The sequence below is a fragment of the Erpetoichthys calabaricus genome, chromosome 9 (genome assembly GCF_900747795.2).
Source record: "Erpetoichthys calabaricus chromosome 9, fErpCal1.3, whole genome shotgun sequence".
Classification (NCBI taxonomy): domain Eukaryota; kingdom Metazoa; phylum Chordata; class Cladistia; order Polypteriformes; family Polypteridae; genus Erpetoichthys; species Erpetoichthys calabaricus.
Window position 1 is genome coordinate 184122001 of NC_041402.2, and position 25546 is coordinate 184147546.

The following is a 25546-nucleotide window of genomic DNA, read 5'->3' on the forward strand; positions in this document are numbered from 1 at the left end:
CACACATACACACACATATACAGTATATAGTGACGGATGGCCGGGACCCTTGCCTGGCCAGGACACCTCCATGCTGGAAGGACCCGGAAAAAGAAAACTGGGTCTCTGAACATTGCACTCTGGTGCAGTGGAGGGCTTCTTTGCGTGGATGCATCCTGGCCTGGCAAGGGTCCTGGCCATCTGTCACAATATATCGCTTTCCTCGGCGGTTTTGTTTTGCTGACATGCTCGCCTCTCTTGTGTATTAGCGGCTAAGCGAGTTTCTCTTTTGTTGGCAGTTTCACTTTGGCGACAGAGTCGATTTCTTTGAGCTTCTTGCTGTACCCTCGCACTTCTGGGCCAGACAGATACACACACTTCCACGCGTTGACGTTTATATATAAGACTAGGGGGCTTCGCTTGCCAACCCCTGTGTTTGGTTTTCCGGATACACACTTTTAAGATTTTTTTTTTCTTTGAATTGTTGCTGTTTCATTAGTTTCACTTTTATATCAGAACTTCTGTAAAAACAATATTTGCAATCTTGCGAGTCGCAATATGCTGAATCTTTTTAATGAGGTCAGGATAGGTTTCTCTTTTTGGAATTTCAGCACAGACAAAACGATCTACATCATCAGCAGTCAATAATTTTTTTTTTAACAAAGTAACAAAGTAAGTAGTGTTCTGCATTGGACTCCTGTCTGGTAAGTCCTGCTATTTTCCTCTCACAGTTCCAAAAGTACATGGGGTTACCAAGGTGATACCCCAGCTTTTGTCTAGGTTTTTGTACAAGGGCTAGACAGAACATTTTTGACTCCTGGGGTAAATGTAGCTTTTTAAATAAGCAGACAGATAAATATATATACATGAACAAACTAACCAATAAATGCATGTGCGGTAAACTCCGTTTTTGAAATTCTCAAGATTGTTTATTTGTCACATGCCTAGTTATACAGGACAACACGCAGTGAAATGCATCCTGATCCACTTATCAAAAACTGTGCAAAGTTAGAAGAATGTCAGTTAGATTAACAAAAAGTCATAGATTGAAAGATAACAGTATAGTAGAACATAATAAATAAGTAAAATTATGTGAATAAAGTAGAATTAAGTGTTAAGGTGCAATAGTGTAGTAATTATTGTGCAAAACCAAAGTTAGACTGGTGCATAGTTAAATGAGGCAGTTTGTTTGTTTGCGCTACTGTGATCTTTACTTTCTTTTTTTATATTTTCTAATTTTCCTACTTTCATATCCTTTAACTTTCTCCACGTGTATAGCACCATTTTTTTTTTTTAGCCTTTCTAATTTCACTGGTTTCATAGTCTCTAACCTGCTCTGCATGTGTTTAGCGCCAACGTTTGTAAACGTCTTTATGAAGTTCTACTTTGTCTTTTAATTCTGAGCCAGATTGGACCTGCTTTTTTTTCAATTCCACTTGTTCTGGGCTGATAATTACTTTCCTTATTTTCTGAATTTGCACCTCGATTATTCTTTTTTGCTCTTTTTTCTGTCCAGCACATTTGAGTCTCTTTTCTCCGCACTGCTTTCTTCTTCGCTTAGATGTCGACATTTAATTTATAACGTACTGTCCTTATACGCTTTATATGCGCTGAGAGCCCTGTGTGCTCAAATCCTTCACAAGACTGAATGTTTTGCTGCCTATTGTCCTATTTGATAGATTGTAAGTAGGGCGTGTCTTTGGTCTCGCGGGTCTTTAAAATGTCTCCTGAGAAGATCACGTATAGTAGACTTGCGTTTTGCTTTCCAGGACAGGATTTCTTTTTATAATATATATGTGCCACATATTTGTGGGGTAAGACAGACATTGATGTCAAGAGGCAAAGCAAGTTTAAAATTTTATAAATGTAAATAAGTAATAGAAATAAACATTAAAATCTGTCATGCACATTGGATTAAGCTCTCAGCAAAAACAGTTAGATACTAACAAACTAGAAGAGCTGTTGGTAGCATTAAAGAAAATAAGGGTTACAGTATGAAAACTGATTGATTACAGAATGAACATACAGTACTACCTGTGCAGAATGAGTAACGCAAGTCTAAAATCTATTGTGAGCACAACATTAACTAATAAGCAGCTAATAGTACAACGGTGGAGGCTAAGCTTTTAGTTCCTCTTTCTCATCACCTTTGCTTCTTCAGAAAGGAATCCCATAGTGCTTGTTCCAGAGGGAGGTAATTTAAGAGGATCTGCAAAAGAAAAAACAATTTTTATTACACATCCGCTCTCATTTCCATCTTCAAAGCTATTTAAGCCAGTTCAGCCCACTCCAGCAGCATTAGGCACCACGGTAGAAACCAACCCTAGATAGGACATCAATCCACCACAGTTACTAACACGAGCCATAAATATATTTTTATTATTTATGTAGTGTGAGGGACAGCATGCTGGGACCAGCAACCCAGCTGGAGTTGGTTTGGGGTCTTTACCTGGACAGGACGCAACAACACGTGGAAAGACAGGGGTTGGCAATAATGCTTGCTTATTGCCTCCTCCTGTACGCTAGATGGCAGCAGCCCTGGATATCAGTACCTGCTCGGACACCTGCAGGGAATGCCAAGAATTGTAGTCCAGAAGTTCAGCCCTGCTGGGGTCTGTAGGTGCCACTAGGGGGTGCTGCAGGGTGTTACACTCGCTACAATTTGGGACTTCCATATGGCCTGGAATTGCTTCCAACAGGCAAACCCTGGCACCGGAAGGACTCCCGGGTCCTCACTACCTTGTCCAGGTGAGTCTAAGCTGGGAGCGGAGAAAGGCAACACTCACCTTAGAGGAGCAGCAGTGCAGAGATACACAGAGAAAAGAAGAGAAGAGACAACCTGCTGCACTTCTGTTACACAGAAGGTATTTTATAATAAATCCACCATTTTATTTGAACCTGGGACTTGTTTTGTGTTTGGAGCTCAGTGGCGCCCCCGAATGTTTACAACAGCTAAAAATATGTTTAATACTAGTCTTTTAACACTAATAAAATGGAGTTTTCCAATATCCTGTAGTCATTTTCTTTAAAAATACGTGGCTGTTTATGAAGGTTGTATAGAAAGTTCTGCAATTAGCAAAGCAGGTTGCTTTAAAAAAAGATAATAATAATAATAATAATGAAGTATTGTACTCACCTTCCAGCACAGTGACCGCAGGCCACCCTCAAAAGGAATCCCTATATAGAGAGAAAACAAACCAGGGCGCCATTAACTCTGCATAGGCCACAAATGTGTCCGACCCCACCACAGTGATGCCAGCCCCAGCTTACCACCAAAGCACAGCTCCCGAAGTGTCTTCAGATCAATTTTGGACTCACTCAGGGCTAGATTGAACTCTTGAATTCTGAAATACATCAAATAAAATGAAAAGGGTTTTGATTCATTCAAATATTAAGCTGTTTTATGAAGACATATGGCAATACGTGTGCACTGGAGCAAACACGCAGATAATGCTGCGCCAGTGGCACAGACTAGTAACACCACCATGCTTATAAATGTAGTCAAGTTGCAGCAAGTTCAGTACCAGCATGTGGTACCACCATATCAAGACCGGTACCCGTCTGAAACAGCGGAGTCGGGGACTTTCAGAATTTCTCGGTGAGCCACAGGGTTGACCTGGCAGTCCTGCATTGACTTAAAATGAACTGCTCGAGGTTAGAGCTTCACAATTCACTTTAATCACCATCACAGTTGTGGGGTCTGCATGTTACTGATCATACAGTGGAGTGAGAAGTTATTCAGACTCCTTCACCATCTGCACACTTTACTGTGTTGAAGATTTATTTCGAAATGGATAAACTTGCAATTTTTACCCATCAATCTACACTCACTAACCCTATAATGACAAACGTAAAAACACCTTTTAAGAAAGGTTTGCAAATGTATTCAAAGATTAGACAGGCAGTCCCCGGCTTACGTACGAGATTGGGACCGCAGGTTTGTTCTTAAGTTGAATTTGGATGTAAGTTGGAACAGGTACATTATTTTAATAAATGCAATTTAGACAGATGTTTTTCTCAACATATTATTTATTTTTAACTTTCTGTGCATGCACAGTAAATGCTTAAACATTTTCAAATACAGTACAGCCTTAAACAATGTTGGTAGAACTTGATGAAGAGGATGGGACTGACCTCTTAAAGTAGGCATCAATGGAGGTTTGCGCGGAGCTTTTCTTTTTCTCACCATAAACAGCCTTGCCATTCCTGCTTCGATGAGACGAAATGCATCAGCTAACTCTTTTGTAGAAAACTTTTTTGCTGTTGTCCCTAGGTTCTGGTTTTCTTTGCTGAATGCTATCATCTGCTGTTCTAGTTCCATAAGGTCTTCACTGGTTAGTTCTTTGCTCTTTATGTAACAGTACAAGCAGGATTGCTATTGAGAATGAATGGTGGTGGCGAGGGGCGGTTCACCACCCGCCCACCACACAGTCACCTCTACTTGCATACAGTATGCTGCCTGCTGCGTCCACCCACCAAGAACAAATAGGGTGCAGCCAAAGGCAGGTAGTGAATCGCCCATCACTGCCCCCATTCCATGGGCAGCCACCCAAGGCACACTACAATGTTGCCCCCGCTGCTCCATTCACCCTCAATGGCCTCCGTTCAGCCACAACCGGGTCACCGCTTGCAGCATCACCAGCCGCCCACCAAGAACGAATGGGGCAGATGTTCGAGGGACACTGCAAGGCTGTGTGGCGGGTGGGCTGTGAACCGCCCCCCTCCGCCCTGCACACGAGCGGTAGCTGCGGCCCCGGTGACTATGGACCCCACGTCACCACTTGCTGCACACCCAGCCGCCCACTGAGAATGAATGGGGTGCGGCCCCCACCGCCCCATTCATCAACCGGAGCTGCCCGAGGGACACTACACTGCACGAGCAGCAAAATCACCCCCCCTTCAGCCTCACGCTTGCAGCGTCCCCAGGCCAGAGATGACGAAGCGGCAGTTACTGAGGAGCCTGAAGGAGCAGCTGCGGCCCCGTTCGTAAGTATGTGTTGTTCGTATGCTGGCAGCACAAAGGACTACGCTTGTGTGATTTCTCCAGTGCCTTCGAAACCACCCAGCCATCCCTGTTAAGGGGTCAACTCAGAGATGTGCAGGTGGATGAGCCTGTGGGGTCCTGATAATGAACTGTCTGTTGGGTAGACCCCAGTTTGTGGGACTCGAGGACTGTGAGAGCACCACAAGGAACAGGCCTGTCTGCACTTCTCTTCACTCTGTGCACATCTGACTACAGATAACAGCAGCTCATGTCACTTGCAGACGTTTTCTGATGATCCCACCCTTATTCGGGGGGATGAGACAGAGGAGAGGAGTTGGGGGAGAACTTTGTCTTTTTGATACAAAGAGAATTATCTGCAACTAAACCTCAGCAAAACCAAGAAACTAGTTAATGACTTTCACCACACCTAGGAGCCTCTATTTCTGGTCACAATTCAGAGTGGATGTAGAGGTGGTGCGCTCCTACAAGTACTTCAGGGTCCACATCAAAGACAGGCTGAACTGATCTTGAAACACAGAGGAACTACAGACGAAAGGGCAGAGCAGGCTCTTCTTTCTTAAAAGACAGTATCTCTTTAATGCGGGTAGTGACATCTTTTACATCGTCTGCAGCTCTGTGATGGCCATTGTGGTGTGCTGGGCTGGTAACATCAGTTCAAGAGAGGCCCACCGAATCAAAAAAGCTAATTAAAACGGGCAGGCTCAGTTATGGGATCCCCTGGTGGTAGGAGTAAAGGGGGAGAATTATAACAAAACTGAGTGCCATTATGAACACATCATGTCTCTGACACTTTGAGGTCAATGAATTATTCAGCAGAAGTGTGTGAAGAAAAACATTTGAGGTTCCTTTACACCAACGGCAATACTCCTGCATAATGCCTCACTGGGACTGTGATGTTATCCTTCCTTTTTAAGGATTCTGGTGTGTACTCGTAACATAGTGCGTCTCTCTGTCTGTCTGTCAACTTATTTCATGAGCTTCTGTAAAAAGACAAATTTCCCCCTAGGGACAAACAAAGTTCTATCTCTCTATTATATAAAAAAATCCGACAGCAAAACAAGACTTTTGAGAAGAATTTTTCAAGTCCCGCCCTCCTCTTGACCATTTTCAACCACGCCTGCGGTCCTCTCACCTCTCATTCGTGTGAATGCTTTTGTCAGACACAGTTCCTGCTCTCGCAGCTCTTATAACTTTTACGTTGTCCTCACTTTAAGTTCCCAATTAAAGAAGACGTATTATGTCCAAATCTTATTGAAGAATTTCATCCTGAAGGGTTATCAACAGAAGAAATGAGTACACGGGCAATCCTAGCACCAAGAAACAAGGAAGTCAAACGAATGAACGCCAAAAACGTCGATTGGTTACACGGCAAAATTGGTGAAATGTGTATCAATAGACAAACAGTTGGTGGTGATGGTGGGGAAGATGAAAACATCAACTTACAATATCACAAAGAATATCTACAACCGTTAACACCGCCGAATTACTGTTTGAAAGAAGGCTGTATCCAAGAAAGGTAATGTAGTACATCTTCAGGGGATAACATGAGACACCAAAGGAGATCTTGATATGCCATTCGTATTAAAACGTTAACAGTTTCCTGTTAGAAGAGCTTTTGCAAAGACAATTAACAAATCACAGAGACATAGAGATCAAGGAATGAAATTCTCTCACGGGCAGTTATACGTTGTGTTGTCACGATGAAAGTCCAAACACAAAATCAAAATTCATTGCGATAATGACGAAAAGTTAATTTAAAAAATTGTTTTTACTGAAGTTTTACAGTAAAAGTGTAAGTTTAGAATGTATTTGCATGTTAATGTCAAAGCCAAACAGAATGAAAACGTATTACTCAACGAATACCTCTAACGCAACATGAAACATGATTTACTTTCAATTTATTATGTTTTACTCTTTAATATGGTTAATTACTCGCTGTGATGTAAAATAGTTCTTTTATGCATATGTAACAATTCCCATGAAAATAAAAATCTGTTTAAATTGTACATCCGCATCCCGATACGCGAGGGTTGGCGAGCGAAGCCCCCTAGTCTGTCTAAGAATTAAAAACTCTAATCTCTCATTCATATTAGTATTCCCATTTAATATGACACAGGAATGGCTGATTATCAGTACTGGCCCAGAATTTGTGCATCAGTGCCTCCCTACTTTTAACAGACATTAATACTTAATATTCCTTTCATTATTGTCAACACTGCCTGCCTCTTAACAGCTACTGACAATTGAAGAGCTCAGTTCCAAAATCAGCTTAGTACAAAAGATAAATTTTGGAGATAAATAGGAAAATCTGGGTCCATAAGCAGATTTTGAAACTAAATCCCTAAAACTATAGTGCTACACTGTTGCAATAACATATTTTCGGCGCATGACCAACTGCATGAAAAGTCACAATCACGTGTTCACTAAATTTTACCAAAAGGTGTAATTAGCAGATTTTGGAACTCACATCTCCAATTGTAAAGATGGCCACAGGACAATCTTGCATCAGGTAAGCAGGAGCTAATGAAACTTCTGTCTTTTAGGGCTGTGTTACATCGAAGGTTGATTCTGTCACTGGAATACTTCAGAAATGAATATTTTCCGGATGCACTGTATGCCTTGACTTGGCTGTTCTAGAGTGTTACCACCTTATTTTCTGAGCAGGTGTTATCCATTTCAAATCCAGGCAGCATTAAGTGAAAGCTGCAAGCCAGCCCTAAATGGGACCCCAGGTCGACATCAGTGTCCCATTCATTGCAGTCAGTTAACATAATTGGTGCAACTTGTGGATGTGGGAGAAATCAAAATCCCTAAACAGAACCCACATGGACAATCCAAACTATGTGCTGCATGCAGACACTGGGATGGCACTTGAATCCCAAAGGCATTGCTAAAGAGAATCACACAGAATCGGAAATCCTGCAGTTATAGTGTGAATCACAAAGTAGAAAATAATGAGATGGTTCATTTAAGACACAATGCATGAAACGCTTCTTAGCACTAAAGGTCTAGGAAACCTGGACAAAAACTAGTGAGGCACTTGGATGAAATGGAGAACCTGGCAGCTGTTTGACAGTATTTGGATGAGAGGCGAGAAGAACTTGGCTATTAGCGAACTCAGAGACGTGAGGCAGCAGCGTTAAACTTAGCAGCCCGCATTAATGTCCCACTTCTGCTGACTTTGCAACCTCTGGAAAAACAACAGTAGAAACTTCATACTGGGGGCTTCCCTCAAACCCAGCAAATCAAATCGGCGTACACTTTCAAAACGGACAGCTGAATGTGGCAAGACGGCACATAAATACACTACGTCTTTGTTGCGTGTTGGCCTGATTTTATTGCCATGCACACTCTTCACACTGAGCAAATCCAAATGAATCTCGTCACTGCACATGCTATCCTTTATCCTGGATGATCAAATCCATCCTTTATCTACCAACACATTTATCAAATCTGACTTGTAAATCACTATAGTGGCTAAAACACTGGGCTTGAAACCATAACGTTGAGATTAAATACCTCCCTCTGCCTCACTATGTGACCATGAGCAAATCTACCATAAAAAACAATTTTAAAAAATCCTGACTTTGTAAGTCACTTTGCAAAATAGCTTCATCAAAAATTTTAGATTATCAAAAATTGCTCAGTACAATTGCTTCCATGTCAACAGAAGTGAAGCACTGGAAAGATAAGGGGGCTTGCTTTAGGTCACACGTTAACTCAATGGCAGTGTGCCTGTGTGTGTTAATAAGACACCTAGTGTTATACTGCCCAGCAACTTCACCACCATTCCACACATCTCATAAAAAACAAGCAGACTTTTAGAACTGCTCAAAGGTCCTACTAGGATTTAAAATTAACTGGTCAGTGGTAAACAAGGACAATCCCTGATACTTACACAGCTACACTACAAGAATCTACACGAGCCATTAAAGAAACCAAAACAAGCATCACAAGGCCTACTTCTACTCCGACCTTCAGAAGCCCTGCCTCAGTAAAAAATGTGGCCTCCAGAAAAACCAAAATCAGACGTCAAACAAAATAACATTCTCAAGTCAAGTCTGCCTGTTTGCCAAGGTTACTGTAGCTTTGCCTTTTTATGCTAGTTTTTATTTCTATATTATCTCTGATCATAGTTACAAATTCAGGTAAGTTTGAGTTTTTCTTCATAATGTATTGCATTTTTATTTTTTCCTTCACAAAACATCTGTATACAACATCCATTATCCAACCACTATAACCTAACTACAGGGTCACGGGGGTCTGCTTGAGCCAATCACAGCCAACACAGGGAGCAAGGCAGGAAACAAACCCCAGCCCACCACAGGGCACATACACTCACACACACTAGGGACAATTCAGAAGCGCCAATGCACCTAACCTGCATTTCTTTGGACTGTGACAGGAAACCGGAGGACACCCAGGCAGACAAGGGGAGAACATGCAAACTCCACGCAGGGAGAACCCAGGAAGTGAACCCGGGTCTCCTAACTGCGAGACAGCAGTGCTACCATGGCGCCACCGTGCCGCCCGTATACAAAAATATATATATTTATTTGCAGTTGGAGATCCACAAAGGGAGAAAAAATAAATCACGTATCATATAGTAGTTTTTATTCCTGAGCTTTCAACCCCTGTCAGGGGTCTTCATCAGAGGATAATGCTTAGACTTACAAGAATCAAAGGCAATATATAGCAAAAAATTACGTGGAGGGGGTGGGGTGGCTAAGTCAGTGTGATCGGGTTGGGGGGGGGTTATTGGCACCTGGCACTCACTCCCTTATCACCACAAGGTGTCTGAAGGTACAGCGCGGATCCGGCCAAGTCAGGCGTCAGAAGAGCACACAAACCCACAAACAATCTGTGCACGGTCCTCTTTAATGCTAAAAACAAGAAATCAACAGCAAAAACATGAAACGCAGTTTATAGTATTCCATGCAGTTCTTGCTCAGCGGTGGTATACATAGGACAAACTTCAAAAAGAATCGCAACACGTATACAGGAGCATCGCAACGCCGTCAGAAGAAAGGACTCACTTTCAATGATCTATACGCATACTAAATCAACAGGACACACATTTAACTGGGGCAACGTACAAGAAAGATTTAAGGCCAGTACTAAAAGTGCCAGAAAGCTGGCCGAATCTTGGCTATCAAATGAGAACGCCATCAACAGACACTTGGACATAAATCCAGCATATGCAAACTTAAGAAGAACATGTACATAGTAAATAAACTGTACACCCAATACCCCCCCACTGCTCCTGATCACACTGACTTAGTCACCCCCCCCCCCCTTTAATGTGTTGCTATATATTGCCTTTGATTCTTGTAAGTCTAAGCATTATCCTCTGATGAAGACCCCTTACAGGGGTTGAAAGCTCAGAAATAAAAACTACTTTATGATACGTGATTTATTTTGTTTCCCCTTTGTGGATCTCCAGCTGCAAATATGCAAACCGTATCACAGACCTTCTCTTCCATAATATATATATATTACACACACACACATATATATAACTTTAAAAATCAATAGACATTGGCACTATATCTGACCGTGTTCTCCTCTGACAGGAAAGTGTTCCCCTAATGGGGAGAAAAGCACATGGCTGTGATATCTCTGGCAATCAGCAGCTACCCTCTAAAACACACATAACTCTCTCTCAAAAACATCAAACGTTACGCCTTAACAATCTGTAGATGATAATGTCTGCTGAACAAACAGGTAACACTAGCTAAGTGAATTAAAGCTGCACTCCAACACTCTGTTGGATTTGCATAAATACATCGGTACCGCAAGCGAACTCTGGTACTTAGCACGATATGAGAAGTCGCAAAATCAACCAGAAAGTTCAAGCAAATTATAGAAAACAACCAGATCTAAATCCGTTAAGTAATTCTCTTGTGAAAAGCAGACAGACAAACAGACAGAACGCGCTTGGACCACAAAATTTTTAAAACCGTTTCTTAGCAAGCACCTATAGGCCAAGGGTAACCTACATTCCAAGTTTAAAGTCCCAAGTCCTCATGGTTCGGGAGATTTTGTGATGAGTGAGTCAGTGGTATTTGGCTTTTATTTTTATATATATATATATATATATATATATATATATATATATATATACATATACATATACACACACACACACACACATATACAATCAAAATGAAAGAGAAGATTTCAAAAATGTATTTCAAACAAATTGTATAAGACAGAAACACCTTCTACACATCACTGGATAGAAGAAAGTTCAAAGTTTAAAAGCCCGGCTACAGTACCAGTGAATGCCACCGAGCGCCGTTTCTCCTTTATAGTAAAATGGCGACAATACCACAAGAGAAATCATTTTGCGTGCTGTTTTTTGCGAAGTGTGAGTCCATTGTTCAAGTGCAACGTGAATTCCGCCGACGGTTCAACAAACAGCCACCTCGTCATAAGCAAATTTACGAGTGGCATAAAAAATTTGTTGAAGAAGGTTACACATGCAAATGTAAAAGCACTGGTCATCCATGCAAGTCAGATGAAAATGTCGAGCGTATCCAAGGTGTGTTCGAACGGAGCTCCAGGAAATCCACATCACGGGCAAGCATTGAACTTGGAATTCCTCGAACAATGGTATGGCGTGTTTTTAAACAGCATGCTACAAAACTGGTTGTTTCCCCAACTTCAAGAAGATTCGAATGACTTCATTTTCATGCAAGATGGCGCGCCCCCCTCATTTCCACTTGGAGGTCCGGCGTTACCTGAATGACACCATTCCAGGACGATGGATTGGAAAAGATGGACAACAAGATCTTCCTCATCGTCTATGGCTTTCCAGGTGTCCAGACCTTACCCCCTATGGGGGTACATTAAAGAAGAGTGTTTGTTCCACCCATGCCCACTAATCTTCAACATTTGTGACATCGAATTGAGGAAGCTGTGAATTCAGTAACTAGGGACCAGATGACCCGTGCGTGGCAAGAAATGGTCTACCGTTGTGATGTTTGTCACGCTACACATAGTGCTCATGTTGAGTGAATAGAACCTTAAGGACCATAGGACCAAACTTTGAACTTTCTTCTATCCAGTAATGTGGGGAATGTGTTTCTCTTTTCTACAGTTTGTTTGAACTACATTTTGAATAGCTCTGTATATATAATGTGTGTGTATATACTGTATACCTATATATTCACAATATATACAGTGTCCTCCATAGTGTTTGGGATAAAGACACATTTTTTCTTGATATGCCCCTCAGCTCCCCAGGTTAAAATTACAAATCAAACAATCCGACATGATTAAAGTGCACACTGCAGACTTTCATTTATGGGGATTTGCTTACATTTCGGTCACACCATTTAGAAATGACAACATTTTTTCAACACGGCCCACCCCAGCCCATCACAGAGTCTGTGCACATGAAGCCAATTACGAATAAACAATTAAAATATCTGTGGGATGTAAGACAAAAAAAAAACACATTACCTGCAGAAAACCTAAGTGAACACAGATGGCGACTTGGCACGAGTTTCAAAACTCTAGACACTGGGTGCATAAGGCAGCAGCACTAAACTCTGTGCCACCAAGGCACCTAGAAATTAAAATGTAAAACCTAAAAAGGAATTTACACAATGTATCTGGTGGCATCAGTAGTTGCCATTATGTTTGTCAATTGTCTGATGTTGGCTGCCATTAAGTTTATACCACTCGGAGCTGGCCAGCCAGCTGTTCAGATCTTAGATGAGATTCCATGAAAACCGTCAAGTTGCTCATTTAAAGCTAAACAGTTACAACAATTAAAGTGGATGGAATAGCTGGGAGGAAACATCTCTGAAGTAAACCGCAACAGATTATTTAGGCACATAAAAAGTGGAATGAGCAATGAACATAAATAATTCTAAACATTAATGGGATATTACTGCAGAAAGGAAGTCAGGACTAGTGAGGTCGCATTTCACACTCTTTATTAATGCAGTCCAGCTGTAGCCCCATGGCTTGGTCCCTTCGCCATCTGGGCGGTTTGAAATAGTCAGAATTCCTGGAGCTAACTAGCCCATACCGCACCAAAGGAGAGCTCTTTCATCTGTCGTACTCTCTAAAGGCCGAAAGCAAACAGGCTTAGTTGTATTCATTGGCCTCAACTGTGTTTTGATTCTTTTCCTCCCTTCTGGTCACTGTTTCAAAATCACATCAAAATACAGGGCTGTCCGATAACAAAAAAAAAAAAAAAAAGAAAACCATTTAATAAATAAGAAATCCAAATTATCTGAAAGCAGGTGTGGAAACTGAGATAACTAATTAATTACCATCCCATAACTCTGTAAAGAGTGTGAAGAGCCGAGCAAGGACATTTGCTCATTTTGGTTGTCTGCCATGGTTTGGTGAAGCGATGTCTGCGACTTGGAGAGAAGGACGATTGTTGGGTCACACCTGGCAGGAGATCCTGCGGCTGAGGCTGCTCAACTAGTGACAGTGACAAGATCAGCGACTGCAGCTGGCAACTTGTCATCAGAATATAAGTTTAATATGTCACTGTGCTCTGTACAATAAATATTTTATAAATCCACTCACATGTACTGCTAACACAAGGCCAGATTTAGCACTCAGGAGTTCATCATATAAGAACTGCAAGGCAAGCATTTTAAGACAAGAAGTTAAGGACAAACTGCCAAATGGGCATTGTACTATTTCTGTGTGACAGAGTCAGCATGACATTGGATCTTCTTTTCCTTGTTTGGAATTGTACTGTTCACCTAAGTGGGGGCCTGCACATGAAGAAAGAGTATAAAGCCTTGGAAGATTGCCTTTGAAGCCAACAGACGGATGGGAGATACTGTCATCCGATCCTGAAAATCCTTCCAGTGCAGCGACGAAAATGCCAGACTCTATACATCGGGCTCCCACTTCGATAATGGTCTTGTCATGGCTTCCTCGTCCGTTATGCCGCATAAACCGTCATTAACTCTTTTAGGGCGGATGTCGACTTTTGTTGACACAAGGGGTTGAGGATGGATATCGGGGGCAGAGGGCGAAAGAAAGCTGTAAATGTTGGTAAAACTCACCATTACGTTGTAGGTAGACCGTCAGACTCGTTGACTTGACGATGAAACACTGCATGTGCGTGAGTAGCGTAGAGTAAGCAACATCTAGAATGACATCGACATCGGGCGAGAGAGCAAAGCATATGCACAAAGCTAAATACTCTGTGCATATTACTTATTTCTTTATTTATTTCTTGACTATTATTGACTTATCGAACCATGATTTTGATACGAGTGATCTGGACATCGAAAACGAAAGTCATGTGTCTACATCAGCTGACTGTAGTGCTGGACACTCTCGTGCAGCTGATGCTCCGACGAAAACGTTCACCCTGGGAGGAGTATACAGATATCGATCTGTGGGAGACAAGATAGCAACTGGACTTCACCAAGCGACGCGGCCTGCTGGTGGACACTACGTAAAAATTTGTTAATTTCCCCTTGAGATTAATAAAGTATCTATCTATCTATCTATCTATCTAATAGCAGCCATTCAATTACTTCAAACCATTTTTTTTTTTACCAGAAAGTGCCTTTCAGCTTATGAGTGATGGGACAAACACGTTTATAATAAGTATGTGAATATGCATACCGGTACATAAAACAGAGTGACATTTGTCATGAATAAGTATTTTATGTTGATTTATGCGTGAAACCATTGCTTTGTCTGCTTTTTAGAAAGCTGAGCTTTCTGGAAAAATATTCAGCCCTAACTGGGACAAAAGGATGAAAAAAAACTTAGCCATAAAAGAGTTAAAGAAAGATAAGTTATTTCTCCTATGTGATTTCTTACCGCCGTATCACTAAGGGAGGGGTTTGCCTTTTAATATTATATCTATATAGTTGTGGTTTATATAACAATTACAAAAGAACTTATTCCAACAAGGTAGCTAGCATCCCTTGCTGGATAGACAACTAGAAGTCACGTAATGTGACATCAGCTTAAGGTGGTGAGGCACGAACATTTAAGCAGATGTCACAATGTGCGACGTTGCAGGAGAATTGGAGTGAGTTGCTGGGTATGTCACAACATTCTGCAACTGGCCTTCATGGGAGCATGCTGTCAACAGCCTGTGACTCTCTGAGATTACATAAATGAAGGCTACGATGGAAAATTGCCGGAAAAGTCGTCTAATGTGACATGGTCTTAAAGGAGAGAGTGACACCTTGTAAGATAATGTCATACATGGACAAAAGAGCACAATCCAGCCCTATTAGGGGAAAAAAAACCAACCTGGATCAGTGTTGTAGATATTTAAAATCACTAAAGTTGCTTCTAAAGGTAATCAAACAGAATCAGAATTCTTTCAGTGAAAGTCTGAACCCCCATACTCAACTGCACATAGTGGAAATAAAGTGGATGGAACTCTTGAGCCTCTTTCACACTTTTGTATTTCCCCAAAAGTAATTTTCACGGCCACATAACACGGGTCATCCGCAGCACCTCAGTAAAGTCAACGCCATACACAACATGGCAGAGGAGCACTGCGGGTCTTTAAAAAATGTTACATGCCGCATAATCCCTGCACTTAGCTGCACAAAAACATACCACTGTGCAGATCAGACATGAACTGAACATACCAGCAAGCAGTCGCTAAGAGCCAGCCATGACATATGCTACCAAAGACAAGAACAAAGCAGTAGTCCAGATACTGAAAAGCCTCATTCAGAAGGTCAATTCGATATTACAAAAGTTCCCTAAACCTTCCACCCATTTTCTTAACCCACTTATCCAGAGGAAGGTTGCAGGGAAACTGTAACCTATGCCAGCAAGCAATGGGCACAAGGCAGGACCAATCCGTGCACGGGGCAATAGTACATCACAGGATTGGCATACACACAAGGCACAGGAACAAACGGTGTGTCATTAAATACACTGTCAGTTCATCTAAAATGGGTACCACAAATTACCCTGCCACACAACTGTAGTGGGAAACCAAGGAAACAGCCTGAACTGAAACAGAGCCAAAAGGTTGGCATTCCAGCCTAAACACGGCCATCACAAGTCTGACAAACAACTGAAGGATTAGGCCAGGGGTCCTCCATCACGGTCCTGAAGGGCTGCAGTGGCGGAAAGTTTTCTGTTCCAACCCAGATGCTAAATTAGAAAACAATTCTTGCCAATAGCAGGTCTCATTTAACATCACGACTTCTTAGCGTTTTAACTCTGCAATGTCTGGTCATTCTTCATTTCTTTTTCCTTTCTAAAGATATCATCCAAATGACTGGAAGCCTAAAATAGATGAGAAATTTTCAGTTCCTCACCTTCACCCTGTGCACGAACTTGACACCGCTCGTTTCCGCTTATCAACTTTGGTGTTGGAGATCTAAAAAATGAATTGAGTGAGTTTATATACTGTACACACACAAAACCGGAAAAGGCAGAAATCTGGTCTCTTAAAAAATAAAAACATTTATATGTGCGAGTCCATTAATGGAGTTGTCCTTTGGCAAAACACTTCACTGTTGTAAAAATGTCTATTATAATAAAAAAATCTTGGGTCGAGATGTGATTCTCTCAGAGAGACACTTTGAAGTCCTGTGAGACAAAAGGACAGCTGCTGTATAGGCTTTTAAATGATCGCGACATGCAGAACACACAGCACGGCACAAGCAGCAGCAAGCCAGCAGATCGAGTATAGAGGAGGTAAAAAAAAAAAAACTGTACAGTAATCCCTCCTCCATCGCGGGGGTTGCGTTCCAGAGCCACCCGCGAAATAAGAAAATCCGCGAAGTAGAAACCATATGTTTATATGGTTATTTTTATATTGTCATGCTTGGGTCACAGATTTGCGCAGAAACACAGGAGGTTGTAGAGAGACAGGAACGTTATTCAAACACTGCAAACAAACATTTGTCTCTTTTTCAAAAGTTTAAACTGTGCTCCATGACAAGACAGAGATGACAGTTCTGTCTCACAATTAAAAGAATGCAAACATATCTTCCTCTTCAAAGGAGTACGCGTCAGGAGCACAGACTGTCAGAAAGAGAGAGAAAACCAAACAAATCAATAGGGCTGTTTGGCTTTTAAGTATGCGAAGCACCGCGGCACAAAGCTGTTGAAGGCGGCAGCTCACACCCCCTCCGTCAGGAGCAGAGAGAGAGAGAGAGAGAGAGAGACAGAGTTTGTTTTTCAATCAAAAATCAATACGTGCCCTTCGAGCTTTTGAGTATGCGAAGCACCGTGCAGCATGTCGTTTCAGGAAGCAGCTGCACAGAAGGTAGCAACGTAAAGATAATCTTTCAGCATTTTTAGACTAGCGTCCGTATCGTGTGCGAACAGCCCCCCTGCTCACACCCCCTACGTCAGGATCAGAGAAAGTCAGAGCAAGAGAGAGAGAGAGAAAGTAAGTTGGGTAACTTCTCAGCCATCTGCCAATAGCGTCCCTTGCATGAAATCAACTGGGCAAACCAACTGAGGAAGCATGTACCAGAAATTAAAAGACCCATTGTTCGCAGAAATCCGCGAACCAGCAAAAAATCCACGATATATATTTAAATATGCTTACATATAAAATCCGCGATAGAGTGAAGCCGCGAAAGGCGAAGCGCGATATAGCGAGGGATTACTGTATTTTTTTCCCATTGTATCACCGTTTACTGCAGTGGGCTGGTGCCCTGCCCAGGGTTTGTTGCTGCCTTGCGCCCTGTGCTGGCCTGGATTGGTCCTAGCAGACGCCCCGTGACCCTGTGTTAGGATATAGAGGGATGGAGAATGACTGACTGACTGTATCACCATTTAAGAGGGGGTTTTGGAGGAGCGACAGCAACTCCTTAGCGTGTGTTCAGCTCCCCTCTTCACAACGCGAGAGGCAGAGACGCAAAGCAGCTGGTGCATAGTGCGCGCCCCCGGGGGAGAAGGAATAACTCATTCACTACAGCTTTATTACTGGCAAATATCGAGAAATAAAAAATGAATGAAAATGAATGAAATGAAAATAATCTCTTTAAATTGTAAATCCGGTTAACCAAACCCAGGGGTGGGTGAGCAAAGCGAGCAGGGGGCAGAGCCCCCTAGTACTAAAAAAAGTTTAAACTTCATGAATGGCTGCTGGGAATCTGAAAACAAGCATGGGGCCTGAGTCTCCCGAGGCTGTGCTGCTGAGCTTATCGCCGTATGCCTTTTTGTAGCCGGGTTTCTACGCATGGAAACACACCCATTAAAAAGATTTCTATCTGGTAAAACGGTTCTCCTCAAACCCACAGTATGATGGGAATGTGCTTTTCCGGTTTATCTTTAACATTGAGCTTTCCAGAAGTAGGTATTAAAAATATTTTGGCCAAAAATGAATGCGTTTTGAGCATATGAGTGGATAACTGACGATGGATTATGCAACATGACTTAGATAAGAATATCCACGGACGTTGTAGCAATGGTCACTATTGGCTTTATTTATAATCTTGATTTATTACTTTCTCCATGAAAACACAAGATTAAAATTTTTTCTTGGCCCCTTACACAAACTACATGGGGTAAGTAATGTATTAAAAAAAAATTTTTGGATGGAGAATTGTGAAAATGAACAGATTTTGCCTGTTGCCGCCAACTCAAAATATTGTAAAGTTTGAAAAATTGAAAATAAGATAAATTAACAGTGTTGTTCCAAAAGTGAAATGAGCTCACCTCACAGTGGTAACTATCCTCATCTTCTAAATCGGCAATAAAACAATTGAAAAATGCTGAAAGGCCGGATGGGATGTTGCTGCTGGTACGTGTCTGACCACATACACAGGCTGAAGTGCATGAAGAGTCCATTTTGGTTTCTCCTTCTAACGTCCTGCTTTTTCACATTTGTAAACAGTGCTGTTAATACTGATTTGTGCACAGACCCACAGTATCACCTTCAGGGAAGATGTTGATAAAATCACCACACGCAAATCTTTAAAAACACACATGCAAGGTAAGAAATCATTTAAAATCACACACAAGTTATCATCAGTATGGCTGCACCATGGTCTCTCCATACTTGGACCGAAAGCCTTATCTCGTTATTTTTTGGGTAACAATGCATGGCAACCAATTACACCAACCAATTATAGCATCATTTTGTCAAGACTACCAAATGAGGGCTGGAACATGAAATAATTCTGTGAGTAGCCCAGTGGCCACTCGCACCCGTGCCATGGACTGGATGTAACCCACAGCCTGTAGTTTGTCTTTTAGAATCACTTTTTATTTAGTTTGTTCACCCATGTTCTAGACACACTTTTTATTTTACTCCGTTTGGCCATCCCTGTTCTAGACTCAGCTTTATTTTCGGACAGGGTCAAGGGGACTCACAGCTATTCATCCATCAATGGGCACAAAGCAGACATTTATGGTGTTTTAAATGGATATGCACATGTGGGAATTATTACCCTGCTGTGTAACCTTCACAACTTGTAAGTTACTGCTACGGACCTTATAACATTTTCTGAGCATGGCTATTTCCTCGGTTAAACGGCCATTCTTCACAGAAATCAGAAAGTGTAATTACGAGCCTTACGTTCTCTGCCCAGTGCTGTATGTCAGCAGACCAGTGCAGACGGCGGTTACACTGGCATTTTTTTTTTTTTTGTTCTATATTTCGCCTTATACAATTTCTTGTATTAGGAATTTGTTAGTTTTCGCATATCCCTTGGGGTCAGAGCGCAGGGTCAGCCATTGTACAGCGCCCCTGGAGCAAGTGAAGGTTAAGGGCCTTGCTCAAGGGCCCAGCAGAGTAGGATTTATTTTTGGCATTGACGGGGATTCGAACCGTCAAATACCAGCGCAGATCCTTAGCCTCAGAGCCACCACTCTGCTGTTCTGCTGTTGGTAGGTATATTCTGTTGGGCAGGATCAGCTCTTCAAATCTGGTCTGGGGAGCCCCTAACATCATTCTCGATAGTAACGTTAACAGCAGGGCTGTGGAGTCAGAAGCAATTACTGGGTCACTGGAGTCGGAGCTGGTACATTTGTACTGACTCCAACTAAATGTAAATTGCAATATAATGTATTAAAATTTCCAATTTCACATATACTAATTTGAATAAACTATTTTACCCATAGCCTTTTAATAATTAAACGTATTATTAATTTTGTAAGTTTTCTCAATTCTTGTAAAAACAGCATCAGTACAGCCTTCAACTGAAAATTAAAACAGTTTAGGATGCTAAAACAGAGCCTGATGATTCACAATGGCAGTGAGAAAGTGTCTTGTATCTTGTGTACTTTCAATCAAGATAGATAGATAGATATGAAAGGCACTATATGATAGATAGAAAGATAGATAGATAGATGTGAAAGGCACTATATGATAGATAGATAGATAGATAGATAGATAGATAGATAGATAGATAGATAGATAGATAGATAGATAGATAGATAGATAGATAGATAGATAGATAGATAGATAGATAGATAGATAGATACTTCATTGAGTCTAATTACAAACTGAGGAGCTGAAGGTACGCTAAATTGAGGGGTCAGAGTTAGTCGTTTTCTGAACTGAGGAGTCAAAGGTATCCTAAACTGAGAAGTCCAAGTAGAACGTTTTGTGGATTGGCTCCAAAGCCCTGGTTAACAATGCTGGACAAATCCCCCACTGATGTTGTTTAGCAAAACAAAATTTAGCAAACAAGACTGGCGATTTTCTCCTCAACATTACTGTTGCTTGACAGTCATAAAGACAATGATGAATGTTACGGGTGAATTTGTGCTTTCTGTAGAACCAAAACACTCAATATGATTATGTTGCCAGTTCCGATGATTGTCACATGAAAATCTTAAAAAAAGTTTGTGATAGTAATACAGCAACTGCTCTATTATAAAGCAGAAATGGAGAGGTCACCAACAATGAAACCTTGTGACAAAAATACACTTAGATTTGTAACATATCGAAATATTTCAAATCGACTATTTGATTTATAAATAGTAGTAGCAATAGAGACCACCTAAAGCCCCACAAATGAACAGTTTAGGGAAGCATGTGCCTGACCACCCCCCAACCCCTTGTATTTTGTGCCATACTCTGGCACCCCCAGCCACCCTTTATTTGCTGACCACTGACAGCCAAGTGTTTTCTGTACTGTGCCTTGTGCTCTGTGACAAAACTGACTCAACCTTCCTCCTTCCTCTTTTTCCGTGCAAACCTTTAACCACTAGAACTTGAATCAGCCTTCTCAGTTTTGTTTAATCAGTTAACTATAAAATACAAAGGTGGCAATTTCCCCATTTTCTTCTACCTTTAGAGTTGCCAACACCTCAATGTGTCATTTCCAGACCCTCTTAATGCAGGGTGGCTGAAGGCGAGGGTTAGAATGATCTCTTTTAAGATGTTCAGATGTGCAGATCAAATCCCAGCTTAGGCCAGTGGTACTCAGTGTTTTGGACTGAGAACTACTTTGCTAAAGTCAAACCAAACACCGGACCACTTGGGTATTAGAGTTACCCGTTAGTAACATTCTGCATTAAATTTTGCAAATTTATTTTTAAAAAATGCATTTGTGTGAAAAATAGTAAGATTCAAATCTAAATCTGCTGAATTTCCATTTCAAAGTTCCAGATTTCAGCCAGTGATCCATAATAACCACTTAGTCACGAAGAACTATAAACTGCATGGAGTGAAAGGACAACCATGAAGAGACGTGAGTTTAGAAGAGAGGCCTGCTGGACCAGAGAGAGACTGAGGATGAAGAAGTGTTGTGTATAAGACAGAGAAAGAGAGAAGGACAGGGGCGACCACATCAAGCAAACAGAAGTGGAGCAGGAAGGCATGGGATTGGAGTCTGCTTTGTGGCAGCAGTCGTAGAACCATTTGTCATCTGTCCAAGTATCGCACAATGTCAGCTTTAAACTGTTACAAATTAATGCTTACTTAGGTACCTAACAGATTGGCACACCTGAGCAGTTTATAAGTCACTTTGCCCTGATGACTCTAAGCTTTCGGCTCACTCGACTCACACTTGGGGACCACACTTCAAGAACCACTCCAGTGCACCCCTGTTTGCCCTTAAAACTGACAGCATAGCTGCTGAATGGCCACAAATGCCCAATTCAGGGATTCATTTTGGTTTTCATACAAACGAGTCCAGATATTATAAAGCTGTGAGATCTTCTGATGCTGCTGTCCTAAAGCTTCACAGCACAAGTCGTGGTTATCGTTGTGTGGCTCTTGCCCTCCTGTCTGTGTGTGAGGCTTTGCTAATCTATGTACAGTTATGCACTGCTTAACGTCCCCAAAACATTTTGTGAAATAGGGCATCATGTGATTTGGACATTGTGCAAACACCATATTATGTACAGTACTTAGCAAAGCTACATGGGACACCGTAGTTACCTGTTTTGATTAAACACAGACACGTAACACTACAATACTCCAAAGACACACGATATGCAAGACTGGGTGCTGCAGCCACTGTTACACGGTAAATGTTTTACTTGTAAGTAAGGAAAGTTCACATTAAAATAACAACAGAAATACGTTCTAAGCAGTTACATGGGGATAATACTGGGTTTTGTTCTGCTTTTTGACATCATCCAATTATATAATTCATTATTTACTAACTAATGAGTCTGATGTTGAGGTATTTGCAGCCATTCATCATTCAGTGTCTTCTCTACTTGCTTTTATATGTCATTATTAGGATACAGGATAGGATGAAGGGGATAAACTACACAGAAAAGGAGTAAAATAACACAAGAACATCAAAAGAGAGGTACGCATTTAAAGCTACAGCAAAAACAGGCGTATTGCTGAACGTCTTATACATGTAAAAATCATATCACTGTGCTTTTCTGAATAATAATGCTTTACATTTATATAACGCTTTTCTCACTACTCAAAAGTGCTTTACATAGCGAGTGGGGAGCCACTTCAATCACCACTAATGTGTAGCACCCACCTGGAAGGGGCAACGGCAGCCACTTTTGTGCCAGTACACTCACCACACATTAGCGATTAGGTGGTGAAGAGGTGAGAAAGAGAGGCAATTAGACACCGGGGATGATTAGGGTGCCACCATGACTAGGCCATGGCGGGCAATTTAGCCTGAACATCAGGACACCCCTTACTCTTTACAAAGGAGATCTTCTATGGCCACAGAGAGTCAGGACCTCGGTTTTACGTCTCATCCAAAGGATGCCACAATTTTCAAAGCACAGTGTCCACGTCACCGCACTGTGGCATTGGAGTCCACATTCAGACCACAGGGTGAGCGCCTCCTGTTGTCCTCACCAACACCTCTTCCAGCAGCAAACCAAGCTTTTCCTAGATGGTCTCCCATCCAAGAACTGGCTGGGCCCAAACACGCTTAGCTTCATGTGGATGACCTCCTCTGAAGTGCAGGTGGTATGACTGCTGACAAGAATAAGAGTAGAGGGAAAAAAAAAGACCCGCTAAAAAAAGACCCGCTAATTACATACAGGTTAATTATTATCACAGACTGTGAGAACCTGCAGCCATAGGGGGTCCCCAGGACCGAGTTTTGAGAGCCACTGGTCTAATGATTCGTATACAGACGTGAGCAACAATGGAGCACCACAAGGAACTGCCCTGCCTCCTTCTCTCTTCATCCTGTCACTTACAGGGTGAACGGACACAAAGGAGAGAAGTCAGGCGGAGGAGAACTTTGAGAATTGCCTGCAACTAAACATCAGCAAAACCGAGGAACTGCTTATTGACTTTCGTCACACCAAACAGCCTCCATGTCCAGTCACTACTCAGACAGTGGATGGCGAGGTGGTGGACTCCTACAGGCACTTGGGGGTCCATATCAGTGACAGGCTCGACTGGTCTTGTAACACTGGGGAACTATAGAAGAAGGGGCGGTGCAGGCTCCTGTTCATTAGGACACTGCATTTCTTTAATGTGTGCAGTGACATCCTTTACATCTTCTACAACTCTGATGGCCACTGCAATTTTCTACACTGCACTATATGCTGAGCTGGTAACATCACTTCAAGAGAGGCCCACCAAATCAACAAGCTAATTAAAAGAGCAAGATCAGTTATGGGATGCACTCTGGACCCCCTGGAGGTAGAGGCAAAGGAGAGAATGAAAACAAAACAGAGTGCCATTATGAACAATACTGCACACCCTCTCGGTGACACACCAATACTAAGGACTTTCAGCTACCAAATCATTCAGCAGAAGTGTGTCAAGAAACACAGTGGGGGCTTCTTTATACCAACAGGCAGTCTATATAGCACCTCACTGCCATATCAGAAGTTTTCCATCCATCCATCCATTTTCAACCCGCTGAATCCGAACACAGGGTCACGGGGGTCTGCTGGAGCCAATCCCAGCCAACAAAGGGCACAAGGCAGGAACCAATCCCGGGCAGGGTGCCAACCCACCGCAGTATCAGACGTTTTCTCTCTTCTTAAATCTTTACGCCTTTTTAGTAATTTTGGTGTGTGTTAAGAGCAGTGTGTATGTTTTTATTTAGCTATATATTTATGTACTGAAAGACATTCTGTAAAAAGCCACACTTCTCCCTGGGGACAAATAAAGTTCTTTCAATCTCTCTGATACAGGGGTGTCAAACTCTGGGCCTGGAGGGCCGCAGTGGCTGCAGGTTTTCATTCTAATCCTTTTCCTAATCAGTGACAAGCTTTTACTGCTAATTAACTTCTTTTCCCTTCATTTTCTTCTTCTTCTGGCTGCTCCCATTAGGGGTTGCCACAGCGGATCATCATCTTCCATATCTTTCTGTCCTCTGCATCTTGTTCTGTTACACCCATAGTCCTGTTTTCAAGGATTCAGTCCTCTGAATTGCTTTTCTTCAATGACAGTCAAATCAAAATTAGACGTAAAATGCGCCAACAGATGACCAGCTAAATTAGGGTTTCCAGCTCCAACCACCTTCTTACTGAGAAGCTGATTCTTGCTCATAATTAAATTCGTTATTTAATTCCGTGGCTTGTTGCTGCACTCATTCTGCCACAGCAAACATTTCCAAAATTGTTGGTTTTCTGTTCTTTTTTTTCCTAAGAACACTATCAAAATGTTTTGGTGACCTGAGAAATCAACCTTACCGAGACCTTCACCTTTCTTTATTTTCAGATATTGTTTAGATGGGCACAGGTGGCAGCTTGTTTTGTGTCTCATTATTCTTTGGTTGCTAATTAAGGAAAAAGAAACAACTAAGGAGACTGAGTCGGTCAAGTTAATCAAAACGAAGGCAAAAGAAGTTAATCAGCAGCAAAAAAACTGGTCACTAATTAAGAAGATGGTTAGAATGAAAACCAGCAACCACTGCCGCCCTCCAGGACCGGACCTCGACATCCGTACTCTAACACCTGGCAGGGGACTGGCGTTCATCCGAGGAGCTCAAGGCTGGGGCACCCCATCACGTCACAGATCCTCGACTGATTTGCTACGATTTTAACTTAATTCTACTTATATACAGTAGTTTGCCATGTTGACAAAGCACCGTGAACCATTGTTATTCAGTAAAGCTCCTTGTAACGAGACGTGCCGTTAATTGGTTGGCGGACTGGGTGTCGTTTTTGACGAGTGCCAGTTTTTCAATGGTGCGCATTTCAAACTACTACTTCTCTTTACTTTATAGTCCT

General features: G+C 41.9%; 1 protein-coding gene across 1 annotated transcript in view; it reads right to left on the reverse strand.

Moving 5' to 3' along the window:
• tbc1d13 (TBC1 domain family, member 13) overlaps nucleotides 1-25546 on the reverse strand; it is a 60955-nt gene that overhangs the window by 34814 nt on the left and 595 nt on the right. Inside the window, exons 2-4 of the mRNA XM_028808586.2 lie at nucleotides 3250-3323; nucleotides 3116-3156; nucleotides 2127-2188 (exon numbers count right to left, since the gene is read on the reverse strand). Of these exons, the coding sequence (XP_028664419.1) occupies nucleotides 2127-2188; nucleotides 3116-3156; nucleotides 3250-3323 (177 nt within the window). The remainder of the gene's footprint in view (nucleotides 1-2126; nucleotides 2189-3115; nucleotides 3157-3249; nucleotides 3324-25546) is intronic.